Raw genomic sequence first — 18,150 nt, forward strand, 5'->3', positions numbered from 1 at the left:
GTCAGGTTTGTAAGCATGCTTGCTTGCATATGTTTTTTTTTTTTTCAGTTCTGCCCACAAAAGTTCTATCGGATTGAGGCTATCAGGCTTTGTGGTAGCCGCTCCAATACCTTGACTTTGCTCTCCATTAGCCATTTTGCCACAACTTTGGAGGTATGCTTGGGGTCATTGTCCATTTGGAAGACCCATTTGCAACTGAGCTTTAACTTCCTGGCTGATGTCTTGAGATGTTGCTTCAAGTTGCTGCCACCCACATGCTTCACTGTTGGTATGGTGTTCTTCGGCTTGCAAGCCTCACCTTTTTCCTCCAAACAAAATGATGGTTATTATAGCCAAACAGTTACATTTTTGTTTAATTAGACCAGAGGGCATTTCTCCAAAAAGTAAGATCTTTGTCCCTATGTGCACTTGCAAACTGTAGTCTTGCTTTTTATGTGGTTTTGGAGCAGTGGCTTCTTCCTTGCTGAGCAGCCTTTCAGGTTATGTTGATATAGGACTCTCTTTACTGAGGATATAGAAACTTGTCTACCTGTTTCCTCCAGCATCTTCACAAGCTCCTTTGCCGTTGTTAAGGGATTGATTTGCACTTTTTACACCAAACTACATTCATCTCTAGGAGACAGAATGTCTCTCCTACCTGAGCGGTATGATGGCTGCGTGGTACCATGGTGTTTATCCTTGCAAATTAAAAGTGAAACAATCTGTCTGTAAACAACTGTTGGAAAAATGACTCATGTCATGCACAAAGTAGATGTCCTAAATTACTTTACAAACCTATAGTTTCCTAATATTAAATCAGTGGAGTGCTTAAATTAGATTTGGGGCCTGGGTAGCTCAGCAAGTAAAGACACTTCCCAAGCAACCAATTGGGCCGGTTGCTAGGGTGGGTAGAGTAACGTTGGGTTAACCTCCTCGTGGTCGCTATAATGTGATTCTCGCTCTCGGTGGGGCACGTGGCGAGTAGTGTGTGGATGCCGCGGAGAATAGTGTCAGCCACCATACGTTCTATGTCTCCACGGTAACGCCACGTGATAAGATGCGTGGATTGACGGTCTCAGATATGGAGGTAACTGAGATTCGACCTCCATCGCCCGTATTGAGTCACTATGACACCATGAGAAACTAGAGTGAATTGGGCATGCCAAATTCGGGATAAAATAAAATAAAAACAAGTTTCAGTGGCTTTAACCTAAGAATATATAAACTTCTGACTTCAAATGTACACCAATAACCTCCTTTAGAAAGACCACACACACACACTCCTTCCTTCACACTTCCTCTCTACTCCATCTAACAGGAATAATGGAATAAACAATTGGTTGCTCTCACTCCCAAGATGATGCCTCACATTGCTTCAGACACTTGCAAAAGTTAATCAGCGCACAAAAACCAATAGGCCCTAGAGACTTGACCAATGACTGGAACATAGCTTCACATGCACCCAAAAAAGCTATGACTGTTTTACATCAAGTTTGCCAAGATATTTCTAGCAGTCTTTTTAAAGAGATATAAGCATAACTATATCAAACTATATCCAATTCACTAACAAACTAGTAAAATAACACTTAAAATGTCAAACTTGGGTAATAAACAAGCCATCTGCAAATTATTGCTTAATACACATCAGCAAACTATCAACTAGGATTATCAACAGGGCTGAAAAACAAAATTCAAATGTTTTACAAAAATATTTCCACAATGCGAATTATATTAAAATTTGAAAAACTTTATTTCAGGTTAGGGGACAAATCTACAAGACATCTGATTTTCAAATCGACTTTGTCTTGTACGTCCACAAGAAGGTGCAAGTAATCAGTATGAACTAATCAGCACCCGTGTTACAGCGAATGTTTATGTCAAAGAACATATCTAGCTGTAAAAAAATGTGTGTAAAATGATAATCAAAAGTTTTGCCAGTTCATATTCTCAATTATAAAAAAAGTAAAACAAGAAAATAAATGCTTCAATAGACTGTTCTATGTTAACTTTAGTGTTGCACAGTAGCCTATACCTACCACAGACTCAAGCTACCAAATACTATAATATTTTCATTAAATACAGTTGTATGTACATACCTTATGCAGTGAGACGCTGATAACAGAGCAAAGTAATGTCAAGACACAACAGCCAAAGTGTCATTCATTTATAACCTTTTTGTTTTTTATGCAAGGATGCGCCAGATGGACTGATAGACTATTGCATTGTGATTCGCTGTTTGTTTTTCAGCATCTCATGCAATAATGATGCAATTTTGTAGACACTGTGACAATTTAAAAGGAAATACAACCTCTCGAGACACCCGCGTCGTTATATCCATTGCATTGCACCTGTTTTAGCCAAAGAATGCAAGTCCTCTTTAGTACTTGGCACCAATCTAAAATTTGAATGAGCATTTTTATCTTTAATTTGATGAATATTCAAATTTTCATTTGATTTCATAGATTTTCATGGTACGATAACAGTCTCAGAAAATACTGTGGTTCTCTTACGAGAGGTTCTCTCGTATTGCGTAAGCTAGCTTACGCTACGGGAAAGATTAATCTTTTCTGAGATATTGAAGCCAAAAAATTATCCTTAATTTTTGTATCCATTGTCAACGCAGTGCGGCAGCTGCAGACCTTGAGCGGGCTAGCTAGCGAGCTCATAGGTTGCTCTGCGGCAACTGCTGCTGCCTATAGACAAGCTTGGGCGAACTCGCCTCCAATGAGAGGCGTCCGCGCGCTCACTGCATCAAAGCCCGCCAAAATGGGCGTGACTAGAGTGCATATAAGCATAGTTCGTAGGCTGGAACCCTGATTTTCATCTCTTCAGCGAAGCTCTTCGCATCGCTGACCTGGAAGCCGCGCGCCGCTCGAGGGGCATCAAGCAAGCGTGGACAGCGCTAGAAGAAGCCGGCCGCCTCAGCCACCTTCAGCCATCCTGCGAAGCTACGCCATCCGACGACGTATCCTTTTTATTCAGCAAGCTAGTTCTTACTGAACTATTCACAAAAGAGTACGAGCGTCTTTTTCAAGATGCCTCGTTCCACTTGCGCCTCATGTCGTGCCCTTCTCAGCACCGGAGACCGCCACATCATCTGCGCTCTCTGCCTGGGACTGGGACACGCAGAGCTCCCCCTCACTGAGGGCGGATGCGATTTCTGCGAGGAGCTACCGATGTCGACCCTGCGGGCTCGACTCGAAGCGCTCAAAGCAGAAGCCGCCACGCAGAAAGAAGCGCCGCTCCCAAAGGCTGCCGGAAACTGTGGTTGAAGCGACTGCCTCGCCGGAGCCTCTCCCTCGAGCATCGTTTTCACCCTCCCCGCCCCCCCCGGGACGCGCAGTTGCCGCCGAGCAGCCGCACTGCTGCCATCTCGGATGACGAGGCGGAGAATAAGGGCTGCTGTTCCATCATGGCTTCGGACAGCAAGGAGTGGTCAGGCTCCCAAGCCTCCTCCTCGGCCCAGGAATCCAGCAGGACCCGAGCCGGAGTCGAAGGGGAGTTAACACGCCTCCTCACACAGGCCGTCGACCGCCTCGGGCTCGAGTGGTCACTGCCCCCTGAGCAGGCACCCAACAGACTCGACGGCTGCTTTCTTCAAAGCCATCGCCACTCTACACCCGCGGCCCGGGCTGCTCCCTTCCTACCGGAACTACACACGGAGCTTGCAAAGTCGTGGAACGCTCCTTTTTCGGCCAGGTCCCGTTCCCACGTCTCCACCTCTCTCGCGTCGGTGGACGGCGCCACCGAGAGAGGCTACTCCTCCATCCCCTCCGGTCGAGGACTCGGTAGCAGCACACCTTTGCCCGCCCTCCGCGAGATGGCGGTCTAAGCCTGTGCACCCGTCTAAGGCCTGCAGAGCGACTTCCGCCTATATTGGCCGCGCCTATTCCGCCGCCGGCCAAGCCGCAACTGCTCTGCACTCCATGGCCGTTTTACAGATCCTACAAGCAGACCTTCTTCGGGAGTGGGATGAGAAAGGCAGGCACCCAGAGGCTGTTACTGATCTACGAAGTGCGACAGACCTCGCCCTTCGCGCTACCAAATCTGCAGCTCAAGCTCTAGAGAAGTGCATGGCCTCGCTGACTGTGACCGAGAGACACCTGTGGCTAACGCTAGCCGACATGGGAGAAGCAGAGAGCTCCACGTTCCTCAACGCACCGCTCTCTTGACCGGTCTCTTCGGCTCCGCGGTGAGTGGCATTGTTGACCGCTTCTCAGAAGTCCAGAAAGCCACTCAAGCCATGAACCTCTTCCTGCCGCGTCGCGCTAGCTCCTCTGCAGGCCGCTCACGTGATCAGCCTCCTGCACGAGCCTCTTCACAGCGCCCAGCTCAACAAACTCAGACTTCTCAGCGTCGACAGGGCGGCTGCCCTAGATCGCGCTCAGAGAGCCGCCCCCCCGCGGGCCTCGATTTAAGGTAACGCTGAAACCAGAGCAACCGAAGTCTTCCTAACTTTGTTGAACAAACGACGGCTCAGTCCCGCCGCGGCCGGACCACCGTCAATGCTTTGCCCCCTGTCAGTCCCCTTCTCTCAGGCTACTACAGTGGTGAATTTAGCAGCCAACAAGCCGGTGACACTGCCCGCTTGCCTGCACTCAAACGCCGTTTTTACGGCGACCCAAATAAATCTTGTAAAGAGCAAACATGTCTTATGTGTAGAACATGTGCCCACAACCCAGTGTTCACCCCTACACACAAGCATAACACATTCCGTGCTCCTATCAGAGCACGCCGCGATAAAGCGGTTACGAACCGCCGAGCGTCAGAGTCAATGAAGGCGCCCACGAATGCGCGCGCGCGCCCATTCTCTGGCCGCTCTGTCACACGACCAGCCCTATGTGTAGAAAATGTGCCCACAATCCAGTGTTCACCTCTACACACAAGCACTACATGTCTCGTGTCCCCACCAGAGCACGCCACATAAAGCGGTTACGAACCGCTCGAGTGTTAGAGTCAATAAATGCGCCCACGAATACGTGCGCGCGCCCATTCTCTGCCCGCTCTGTTACACGGCCAGCAAACATTCCTCTGTGTGTAAGTCCCGTGTCCATGAATATGCTTAGCGATCAAGTAACAGATGTGACTCTTTCCCCATTCATTCCAATCGGAAGTCACTCACAAAACAGCCTGTTCATGCTGTCTGCGAGCAATCATGCATAAACACACTAAACGCGCTCACACATTTTGTTCAGCTCTGTGTGCGGCAATCAGAGCGAATTGGCCACTCACCCTCTAGCTGTTACACTTCAAAGCGTGGGAAGCTATTCCAGGGATATCCAAGTGGGTGTTAAGCACAATACAACAGGGCTATTTGCTACAGTTCGATCGCCGCCTCCTCGCTTCAGAGCGTGGCTCGAAACCACTGTGAACACGGAAGCAGCGTGCATGCTTCGTTCAGAAATAGCAAGCCTTCTGTGCAAAAGGGCCATAGAGAAAGTGCCACCCTCTCTGAGCGAGTCAGGGCTTTACAGCCGTTATTTTCTTGTTCCCAAGAAAGACGGCGGCCTCAGACCCAAATTAGATCTCAGGGTTTTGAACAAGGTGCTTGCAAAAAGACCATTCAAAATGCTTACAATCAGGAAACTCCTTGCACATGTGCGCCAGGGAGACTGGTTTATTTCTCTCGATCTGAAAGATGCATACTTTCAGATTCAGGTAAATCCCCGTCACAGGCCATTCTTGAGATTCGCCTTCGACGGCCAGGTTTATCAATACACCGTCCTCCCGTTCGGCCTGTCCTTAGCACCCCGTACTTTCACGAAGTGCATGGATGCGGCGCTCGCACCCCTGCGGAGTCAGGGTTTGCGAATTTTGAACTATTTGGACGACTGGCTGATTATGCCACAGTCACATATGGAGCTTCTGTCTCACAGAGCAGTTCTCCTCAGCCATCTGAACAGTTTGGGTCTTGCAGTCAATTGGACCAAGAGCTCACTACAGCCCAGTCAGACAATTTCCTTCCTTGGAATAGAACTAGACTCCGTGGCAATGACGGCTCGCTTATCTACACAGCGCGCGCGCCGTGTTCAGCGACTAGCCGCATCTTTTCAGATGAACAGCCTCACGCCTCAGCATTGGCTAAACACCCGCGCGTCTCGCCGGGCTTGGGCCACAGGCCACCAGCCCATCAAGGTGACTCAGACCTGTATATCAGCTCTGCAGCCCTGGAGAGTGGCCGAATGGTATCAGCGGGGAGTGACAATGGGAGCTGTATCTCGCCGAAAAGTCATCTAGAGACAGACGCGTCCAACACGGGTTGGGGCGCGGTCTGCGAGGGCTCTCCGGTTTTCGGCCTATGGTCAGTTCAGGAAAAGCTCCTTCACATAAATTGTCTGGAAATGATAGCGGTCGAGTACGCGCTCGTGCGCTTTCTCCCGGTCATTCAGGGTCACCACGTCCTGGTCCATTCGGACAACAGATCTGTGGTATCCTACCTAAACCGTCAGGGCGGTGTCAGATCCAGGAACCTCTTCCATCTGACGAAACGCATACTGAGTTGGTCCCAGTGCCACCTGCGCTCGCTGAGGGCAACGCACGTGCCAGGCCACCTGAACGACGGCATACTTTTAAAGTGTGAGCTTTTAAAGTAATGTCCTATGATTATTAATATTTAACATATACTGTAGGTGTGTCACAGCTTGGGCATCGAGTTCGATACATTTTAGGTACCGACCGAATTGCCTCTAAACAATCGAGTATCATAAAATGTCTTGTCATTTGGTAACAAACTTCAATACCGAAGGGTTAAAATCTCGTCAATGTCAGTGATAAACATGTAGCATGCTAGATGTGCCCAAATCTAAAGGTATCAGTGATTGGCTGTGTTAAGGCATCAAGGAAAAATACTAGTTTAAGCGGCTCAGACATGAGGCTGTAGCCCCCATAGACGTTAAAGATGTGGAAAAGATCTGTGTGCCCCAAGATCTGTGGCTACATTTCACAAGGCTCATTGCCATCAGTGCGCGATGCAATATTTGCGACAAGATACTTGCTGTCAAGAGCGGCAGCAAGACAAATCTGATGAAGCACTTGACAGTGCACGGAATAAACTTAAGAGCAGAAAGTTGATCCATCTTCGACTGCAAGACCGAGCCGGTGCAGTCATCCTCGCAGCGTCCTCCTGCCACAGAGCTTCCTTCAAAACTACTGATGAATGCAGCGGCGCTATGACTGGGACTCCGACAGTTAAGGTTAACGTTTAGCAAATAAACCAACAAACAAAATCAGCTAACTTGTAGTGGTACATGCTTGTGTACTTGTTAAATTAACGTTTCAGTGTGCGGTGACATTGTCATAATCTGGGACCTACGTAACGTTAGATATTGTTTGGATGTATGGCTATAGATGGCTAGCTAAATCGATGCTAAAAATGCTTTAAGGTTGACAGTAACTGATCAAGTTTAACTCACATTAAACTAGTTATCTTGTTAAACCATAGTTATCCTTAGGGGTGGCTGAATTAACAGTTTAGCTTCCTTGGTTTTTTTTCCTCTTCACATTAATGTTATAGCCTCTGCCCCTGCCCACCCTGGCATGAGGAGACCAGAAGGCTCTTGAGTATTTGAGTCTGTAAATAAAAGTCAACAAACTGAATGTAATGTTTGTAATCTTGTTAAAATGGATTTCCTCAAATCTTTTAGGATCCGTATCAAAGTCGAGATATCGTTCTCGAAAAGTTTTGAACGATATCCAGCCCTAGCGACAGTGAGGGCAGACTGCTCCTGGCGGGTACCTTTAACTCAGTGGTTCTCAACTGGTTTTGCTTCAGAACAGATATTACATTTGAAATTGGCGACCCAACATAATCAAAACTTAACTTGTATTTAATGAATCCTAGGTCACATTTCCTTTTATATTGCATAGTTTTCTTCGTGGTTTTTAATTATAAGGGCATTATTATAGTGACATTATTTTTGTTGTTGATATCAACAACAAAAGTGACAGGAAGTTGTCTCTCCCCCAATTTTAAAAATGTAAGACTATATTTACTTATATGAGCCCATTATTATCCTGTTTTATTTTTTTTTTTTTTCAGAATTTCAAATATAATTCAAACAGAACAAACATATTACAGAGGAAAGGCTCCTTGTTACCATGGTTAGGTCAGTCTAGCTAGTCTTGAATAATAGTAATTATAATAAATAATTATCATTTTTATGAAAAACAGGGTTCGTACAGATGCTTCGAAGTTAAATTCAAGGACTTTTCAAGTGCATATTTATTTGTTTTTAAGGACTATGCTCGAGATGTCATTAAAACAAATTATTTTATTTATTCATTCAGTTAATTTATTTTTATAAAACACTTATTACAAGTGCAAAATATCTCAAAGTGCATCTTTAAATATATATTCTCACAGTAACAATTCTTGATTCATTCATGACAAAATTGAAGTGCAATTGCAGTGTGCTCCCTCAAAACACACTTTGCTTTCCAACAAAAGTGGATAACTGGGTATGTAAACAGTAGTCCATATGACTCATGTGCTATATTCCATGTATTCTAAAGTCACATAACAGATGTATATGAGGAACTGAACGAAATTGTAAATGAGTCACTCAAAAAATTTTGACTTCCCAACATACAAAATATAGAAATTCTCCGTTCAGTTCAGTTTTTGCCTATAAATGCTAAGGGTAAACATTTTGTAACATGTTGACATTCATAAAGGACAACTTGGCTGTTGTTCTTTTATTATTTAATTTTGTTTCACGAACGAAGCAAGTTAACACTAATGAGGGTTAAATGGTTTACAACAACACATTTTGAGGGTTCAATGGGGTACAACACCAAATATTTTAGTGTGAAAATATTAGTTAAAATGTGAATTAATAATATTTATTTTAAACCCTGCAGTAACAATCGATTGTGATTGGCCCATTTTGAACAGCGCAGCCTAAAGTAACAAGTGCCACGTGACTGCGCCATCCATTCGCTGCCTGCTTCAGCAGTGGTCTGTCATTATGTTTTTCAGGAAACAAAATAAACATTTCATTTATTAAACGATTTAAGAAACATATTTTACGATTTTCTATAATTCAAGAACATTTTAAGGACCTCTTGGTAAAAACGTATATTTTCAAGGGTTTTCCAGGACCTGTATTTGAAAAAGGCAAATTCAAGTACAACTTGTACAAACCCTAGAAAAAATCTATAGTAGCTTGAAACTTTAACTACAACTGCCACCGTTGATATAAAAATGAGGTCTAATAGATTCTACCTTTAGATTAATTTTACCTTTAGAACTTTGTCAAAATATAACAGTTACTTTTACTCATGTAAAATCGTGAACCAATTTAATGAAAAAAAAGTAGCGCATAGCTAATGGAGCTAACAGTGTTGCTCTTTTCCTCCTCAGAGCGGATTGGCACATCAGGGCTGCATACTATTTTATGGGTTCGACTTCCTCCATAACACTTTAAACTAGAAGTCTCACTAGATTTGAAATTGGTCACATCAGTTTTGAGGTCTGCGCTCCGCAATATCGAGGGAAAGCCGGTTGTTGCACACAAGAGATCAGAGCAGATCATGATCACAAGCTGGTTCCGTTACACTCGTGCGAAAGTGCAGATGAGAAGCCTTTAGCTGATTGCAAGATTATCATTTAATCTGCCACGGCAGTCCAAAATAGGCTATCATTTGAGCAACTGCCGAAATATTTTTTTTCTCAATACCGTAGATACGCAAACGCACATGGTATGATAACAGTCCATTTTCATACCATGATATACCGTTAAACCGGTATACTGCTGCAACACTACTATCAGCCAGCATTAATGTGGAAAAGCCTTTAAGTTCTAATATTTGTCAAACAGATGAGGATAAAATCTCAATTTAGATTGTTACACTGCAAGTAGTGCATAATCAATCGAAATAAAATAAAAATCGTGATATGACCTTGTGCGATTATTAAACCAAAAAGGGCTGTGGTAAATAAACAAATTGTCTGCTTGCGCTGCTCGTTTCAAAGTTTGTGTGTGCTGCTCTGTTCTTTCGGTTTTGTGTTATTGCATTATTACAGTGTTTTCAGAGTGATTCTGTGCTCCACAACTCCATTTTGTTCTACACTGGATGCAAGCAGCACGTCTAAAAAGCAATAGAACACTTTATAATCAACGATGCGGTCTACACTGGACACGTCCATTGCGTTGCGCCGACATTAAACAGGTGTCCATTCCATTTTGCGCTGCACATGCTGGCGCTACTACTGTCAACACCACAAATAAATAGGAATGCACCGAAATGAAAATTCTGCGCCGAAACCGAAAACCCAGGATGCACTTGGCCGAAAACCTAAACATTTACCTATTTAAAAAAAAAAAAAAAGTTGTGTATAATTGTATTAATTTTATACTTTTTCATTAATTTCATGAATTTAATGAATCTGAATTGAAAAACTACAAACCAATACAATAAATCACACTTTTATTGAAAGTAACACCAAAATTGGACAAAAAATATATTAAAACTATATTAAATATTCTTCTTCTTTCAGTTCTGTAAAAATCTAATTTTACAGATTTTATTAACAATTATCCAAATAATGTAAAGTTTTAGAAAACTATTATATGCACAACAACAGTCAAGTAATGAACTTAGCTAGCATCTTTCAAAAAGTTTAATATGCAACAGTAATTTTAATTAAAACAAAAGGCAGAACACAGAATGGCAGAGGACCTCTATTCCACTAATCTATATATAACTATAATATATAATTATATAGATCAGTGCTCTATTCTGTTTATGTAAACGTATGTACACTAAGTGAAAATGATTGTGCAAAACAGCAGTAATTGAACTAAATCCAACCTCAACTGTAAACGACTGATGTATCCTCAAGTGAAGAACAAGTGTAATGTAATTGCTATACACATCATATTGGACCGCTTTCTACTTAAGTACAAGTGACGGGTTTCTCTTCAAGAACTCATCTTCAACATGAGATGCTGCACTGACAGTCTCTCACTCTCTGTGCTGGTGCTTGGGCAGATAAATACCTGTGCGCAATCCGCGCAAGCAAAGGAAAGCGGTCTTTGTTTATGCGACCGTAGTCAAGGGGATTGTCGCTTCTGGCGTAGTTCCGCTAGATACGTCTCAAGTTGTGGTGTAGCAGCGCTAGTTGTGGCACTGCTGTGGATCGGGGCGCTTTCCTGTAGAATCTCTTGCTGTACTCTGTGTATATCTTGAAAGTTCTGCTGAACAAACACTGCAGATCGCAAATTTGATGTCCTTATCAGAAACTTTGAAGAATTTCCACACCGCTGACATGATCGGCCTTTGTTGGGTAGCGCCGTGATAAGGGCTAGATCGATCCAGATTGAAATCCGAGCACTGAGGGGCGGGGCGAGGAGGTATATATTTTCTGCCTTTTTTCTCTTTCGGCCCAAAAATATATACCTCCTTCGGTGCATCCCTACAAATAAATGGTTTAGAATGTTCTTGTCGATGCGTCCGGTGTAGTCAACCTCAAGCCGTTGCATTGCATCAACAGATGCGCCCAGTGTAGACAGGGTGTCAGTTCGGTTCCATTTACTTACATGTGCTGAGTGCATTACACTTAAAGTGCTCCTGATTCACTTCAATTTCACTGTTGCTTCATCCCAAATATGTCTGACCACTACAAGTTCATATACAAATAATACACCCCTTGGCACTAGGTATTAGTGGACAGAGCTGTTGTAAATATGAACTCAGCTACACACAAACCCTTCATGAATGTGTCACCAAAATAAAATCTTGACCGTTTAGAACTCATTGGTTTACCTAAACTGCATAGCCTTGCTTGAGTAAGTTAAGATTTTATTACAGTAATACTACATAATTTTACAGAAATATACTGCCATTGTATAATAATCAGAATATTATAATATTACAATAATAAAATATTAAAGTTGACTGGGTTCCAAAAATAATGATGATGAAGTGGACAAAAACATGTACCCAGTTGACAGATACAATGTGAACACGAAGGCGACAGTGTTTTTTATCTTTGTTTCACTGTTTTATTTATTTGTCTTTGGCTAAAGTGAAAAAGGTCTAAGTTTACCTCTTTTTTTGGAGGACTGAAGTGTGATCGCAATCACAATATGACTGGTCGAAATCGTGGAGCCCTAACAGCAAGTAAATAACTGGGGAGCTTAAAATTTACTACAAGCCTACAACTCTCAAACTTATTTCAGAAACATATTTACTCCACCTGGGTAGCTAAAATTAAGCACTGAAACTTGGAGTGAGTGAGTGAGTGTGTGTAGTAGCAAATATTGTGTGTATTGAGGTGAGACAGTTTCCCGTGAACAGAGCCATACAGTTGTGAGCTATAATGACACTTTCAAACACTTTAAGAGCTTAAATGTCCTGACAAATATTAAAAAGAACTGTTCTTCATGATCATATACAGTTGAAGTCAGAGGTTTACATACACAGATTTCATATTAGCAAACTATAGTTTTGGCAAGTCATTTAGGATATCTACTTTGTGCATGACAAGTAATTTTTCCAACAATTGTTTACAGACAGATTGTTTCACTTTTAATTGACACAATTCCACAATTCCAGTGGGTCAGAACAGAAGTTTACATTTACTAAGTTAACTGTGCCTTTAAACAGCTTGTAAAATTCCAGAAAATTATGTCAAGCCTTTAGACAATTAGCTTCTGATAGAAGGTGAACTGAATTGTGGATGTATTTTGGATGGCCTACCTTCAAACTCAGTGCCTCTTTGCTTGACATCATGGAAAAAAATCACAAGAAATCAGCAAAGACCTCAGAAAAAAAATTGTGGACCTCCACAAGTCTGGTTCATACTTGGGAGCAATTCCCAAAGCCTGAAGGTACAACCTTCATCTGTAGAAACAATAGTACGCAAGTATAAACCGCTCAGGAAGGAGATGCATTCTGTTTCCTAGAGATGAATGTAGTTTGGTGCGAAAAGTGCAAATCAATCCCAGAACAACAGCAAAGGAGCTTGTGAAGATGCTGGAGGAAACAGGTAGACAAGTATCTATATCCACAGTAAAGTGAGTCCTATATCAACATAACCTGAAAGGCTGTTCAGCAAGGAAGAATCCACTGCTCCAAAACCGCATAAATAGCCAGACTACAGTTTTCAAGTGCACATAGGGACAAAGATCTTACACTGGTCTAACTATGTCCTCTGGTCTAATGAAACAAAAATGTTACTGTTTGGCCATAATGACCATCGTTATGTCTGGAGGAAAAAAGGTGAGGCATGCAAGACGAAAAACACCATACCAACAGTGAAGCATGGGGGTGGCAGCATCATGTTGTGGGGGTGTTTTGCTGCAGGAGGGACTGGTGCACTTCACAAAATAGATGGCATCATGAGGAAGGAAAATGATGTGGGTATATTAAAGCAAAATCTCAAAACATCAGCAAGTTAAACCTCGGTTACAAATGGGTCTTCCAAATGGACAATGACCCCAAGCATACCTCCACCAAAGTTGTGGCAAAATGGCCTAAGGACAACAAAGTCAAGGTATAGGAGTAGTCATCATATAGCCCTCACCTCAATCTGATATAACTTTTTGTGGCAGAACTAAAAAAAAAAAAGCATGAGCGAGCAAGGATGCCAACAAACCTGACTCTAGTTCTGTCTGGAGGAATGGGTCAAAATTCCAGCAACTTCTTGTGAGAAGCTTGTGGAAGGCTACCCAAAATATGTGTTATACAAGAGTTATACAATTTAATGGCAATGCTGTCAAAAAACTAACAAAGTGTATGTAAACATTTTACCCACTGGGTATGTGATTAAAGTAATAAAAGCTGAAATAACTAATTATATCAACTATTATTCTGACATTTCACATTCTTAAAATAAAGTAGTGATCCTAACTGACCTAAGACAGGGAATGTTTTCTATCATTAAATGTTAGGAATTGTTTATTGAGTTTAAAAGTATTTCGCTAAGGTGTTTTTAAACTTCTGACTTCAACTGTAGTGTCTGTTGAATTATAGGAATGTTGAAAACACAATTACTTGACATTTGGAAAGAACTTGGGGGACAAATGGTTCTCAACTGTAACTAAACAGAGGGAGAAACTTGTCTGAGAGAGAACGAGTTTGTGGACAACTGCAACTATTCATATTCAAATCATCAAGTACTACATTCAAACAAAGTGTGCAAACAAGCTCTCAGTCGAGCTATCCATCTTCAGATAATATCAGAGATTGTGCTGTGGTAGTAATAAAACAGAGCAGGCATTAAACTGGATCAGCTAAAGTTATATAATTCACCACAAGGCCTTGACTGTGTCAGTGTACTTGTGAGGGGAAAATTGCTCTGTCAAAGCCTTTAAAAAAAAAAAAAAATGTCCTCACTAGTAAAGGAGCTTAAAAAAAAAATGGGCTAATTCTAGTAATAATGGTAGACGCCGTCTATAGTAATTATAATTGGCTTAATCTAAGATCAATAGAAGTGCGAGTACAAGTTTGATTGCGTGTTTAGGGAGCCGAAAAAGTCATGTAAACATCCAGGAATGCCCCATCTATTTACACCCTTATGAGATGAACCCAAACCCAGTACTGGTTATTTTGAGCCAAATAACTAATGCAGGGTTCACAAGATACATTTGTGACCAGAACCAAAATAGTGTCAAATCTAGTAGGTAAAATGCGCCCGCGCATGTAGAGTGTAAACACACATGTAAACACCCCGGACAACATGAAGTTTCAACTGAGGACCAAAATACTCTTCTGTTTACTTCTTAACACACAATCACTAAAATAGCACTTTTTAAAATGAGTGCAGTAATTTATGCTTGCAAAAAAATGCTGTTAAAATTAAACTTCAAACTTTCAGTCTGTAAACTCTCCTAGTTCCGTTCAATTTGTAATACGCTACAAAAAATAAACACACGCGACGTTTGCGTTAAACCTTCTGGTGTAAAACGAGACATCATCAATCACTTTAACATAGCTTACAAATACGCACATACACACAAACCATGAATCGTGTGTTTGAATCACATACATAGGGCCCTGATCGCTCTCTCTCCACTGGGGCTGATGTTAGCACGCTAGGCGGCTAAAAATGGCTGCTTTTTCCTTTTAGTTTTTGAAATCTCTTACCAGATAGAATAGATTGGAATGGCAGTCCTCCAAGCTGGCCCCGTTCGCTACGAAACAAGCACTCATCCTTTCACTGCGCGCTCGAACATCCCATCACCGGGGTTTCCATGGAAAATGAAAAAGAATGTTTCTCCGAATTCGAGTCGAATGTGAACGGAATTATTTTAAACAATCGGTGGAGGAATGGAATTCAACAGCCCCATTCGATCGCTCACGCCTCCCGCGATCAGCCCAAATTCGAATAAAAAAAACGGCCTCAACCGTGGACGAGGCTGTGACGGAATAAATTACATGTAAAAACCGAGGAGGGGTACGTTATTAAAATAGAAAAAGAACAGGGAGAGCAAAAGAGGCAACTCTCCCCCCTCCCCCTTGGCTTAGAAACGGTTTTAGCTTAAAAACGGCTCTCTTACTCCTCCATCGAAAGCGGCTTAAAAACGAAAAGCATTCCGCGGTAAAATCATCGAAAAGGCGACGAGAACCTACATGAAATCAGTCATTTATGTAAAACGCCTATTCTCGGTCTGTGTTCCTGCTGGTTTCCATTTGAATTCACAGATTCCTTTCTCTAATGGCGGCCACAGGGAGAACTCTGCCTCCCGGAGCCCATTGGCTGCTCGGCGGTCATGAGGGGCGTAACAACACTGCAAGTGACGGCCACTGCCGCCAGGCGAGCCAGCGAGCAGATAGATGTCTTTACTGTTCAGAACGTTAGATCTCCCGGACTTTAGCTTTGCGCCACCTAGTGGTGATATTAAGCAACCGCATAGTCCAGTCATTCAGAGAGTTCAGCGTCTCCCCGAACGTGTCCTTGCATTTATGCAGCTCCAACAAGAGCGGCGGTTAATGTCTGAGAAGAGGTATTAAGCATAGTTAGACGCGCAGTTGGCTGAATGAGATTACGTTAACTCAAGAGTTTAAGTGAGACGTATTCCCATGGACGTCATAATCTGATGCCAGCTTCATACACGGCTATTTCCTAAGGTTGTGTGTCAGACTGAAGTGTTTTTTTTTTTTTTTTTTTAAAAAAGAAGAAAAAAAAAAGTTAATTGACAAGCACAAGAGACCTATAAGCCACATTACTTCTTTAGAATTATTTACCCTTTGATCTGTAGATTTGTACAAAGGTTCAAGCGATATAGCCAACAGATGTCCACTGGATTAAGCACACTCAGTGGAGATAATGCATGGATAATGCATATTTGACTGTAAAATTATGAGAGCTTTTGATTTGAAGGGCAAGGATGCATTTAGAATCCAAAGGGAATTAATCCCCCCCCCCCCCCCTCTCTCTCACACACACACACACAGACACACACACAGGCCTGCTGTACACACAAATATTCCCTCCACCCTGCTCTTTATCTCTATTGAATGAAAAAAAACAATACAATTATATTATTATTAATTTTTATTATTACATACATACACACACACACACACACATATATATATATATATATATATATATATATATATATATATATATATATATATATATACAATGTAATAATAATAATTATAATAGAGATAAATAGCAGGGTTTTTTTTTTTTAAGTTTGTCTGATCGCTACACACACTTTCACACATTGTTGCACAGGATAAGAACACTTTTAGCAGACTTGGGACTCATCAGTGGTCAGTGGAATGTGTGTAAGTAGGAGTCGCAGGGCCATAGTTCAACAGCAGACCTGTTGTTTACACAGGCTAAGTGGTGATATCCTTTCTGCTCCTTTAAGCAAAAGTGGTGTCAATGAGGGATTCAGAGGTTCAAAAAGGCTAATGTATGTTCAAATACAGCAGCAGACTGACTGCTTCTTCAGTGCACACATATACGAATATATGCAGACACATACACAGACTTTTTCTTGATTATTCAAGAGTTGATTATAATTACTATAGGAAATAAAATCCTAATTTTCATTTAACAATTCATCAATTACTCTAAAAGAGAAACTTTATAGCTTCATACTATGCTTACTGCCAAGAAATCCAGTCTATGTACAATATATTGTGTAATATTGCGTTTTTTTGATAAATGGTTTATTTATATATACATAATTAATAAAAAAAAAAGTATAATCTTAATCTTTGTATTTCTCTCTAATTTCTGCTTTTATTTATTGTTGCATCATTTGTTGTGTCTATTATAAACTAACACAGCAACCTTTATGGACTGTGGGATATATGTAAATAAAGCGAAGCAACAGAGTAAAATAGCAAAGTCTTTCTCAGATCCGTGTTTGTTATTTACACAAGCGTCGCGGGGATATTATATTGCTATGGAGAACACTGCTTTCTCACCAAGCCCCATGTATAAACGAGTTATACGCTGCTTACTCTGTACATGTAAACAGGAATGCAGCTTGCTCTCAATAAGCTGTGTTCTTGCAATACGCTGCTTTCTGGTGTCCATGTAAACGCACTCATTGATTAAACCACTGGAGTCTTATGGATTATGTTTATGCTGACCATATCTCCTTTTCAAAGCTTCAAAGGCCTGATCACCATTCACTTGCATTGTATGGACCTACAGAGCTGAGATATTCTTCTAAACATCTTTGTTTGTGTTCAGCAGAAGAAAGAAAGTCATACACATCTGAGATGTCATGAAGGTGAGTACATGATAAGAACATTTTTGTTTTTGGATGAACTAACCCTTAAAAGAATTTGCTTTATTTATTAATCGATTTAGCAATTTATGACTTCCCCAAATGTCACTGTAAGATTTAACACACCTTTGTACAAAAAAACTTTTTGAGATGTGCAATATAACAACCTCTTTCATTTTGCAAATGCTTCTGCAAATTTATTTTCCACATACTAAACTCATCAAGAAAGTGCTTAATGCATAAATGAGATGCTCACTCAGATTTTGGTTCCAGTGCTCAGCTGCACTTTCTCCCCTCGTCAGGTGGGCGGATCACCTGCCAAGAGACACCCCGAATTAGGAGTCTGTGAGGACTTCTCCGCTCTCCCCACCACTACAATCAGCTTAATACCCTGTTAGCTCTTCAAGCCAGACCAGAGTACACAGTAAGGGTTCACAGTTATTTTGGTAAGAGCTCCAAACCCACTAAA

At 41.8% G+C, this 18,150-nt stretch overlaps 1 protein-coding gene across 1 annotated transcript in view; it reads right to left on the minus strand.

Moving 5' to 3' along the window:
- Positions 1 to 15,640, minus strand: part of LOC127636497 (mediator of RNA polymerase II transcription subunit 13-like) — a 45,849-nt gene extending 30,209 nt beyond the window's left edge. The window contains exon 1 of the mRNA XM_052116992.1: positions 15,070 to 15,640. Coding sequence (XP_051972952.1) covers positions 15,070 to 15,135 — 66 coding nt within the window. The 5' untranslated portion in view covers positions 15,136 to 15,640. The remainder of the gene's footprint in view (positions 1 to 15,069) is intronic.
- Between the last annotated feature and the right edge of the window lie 2,510 nt (positions 15,641 to 18,150).

The sequence above is a fragment of the Xyrauchen texanus genome, chromosome 44 (assembly GCF_025860055.1).
Source record: "Xyrauchen texanus isolate HMW12.3.18 chromosome 44, RBS_HiC_50CHRs, whole genome shotgun sequence".
NCBI lineage: Eukaryota > Metazoa > Chordata > Actinopteri > Cypriniformes > Catostomidae > Xyrauchen > Xyrauchen texanus.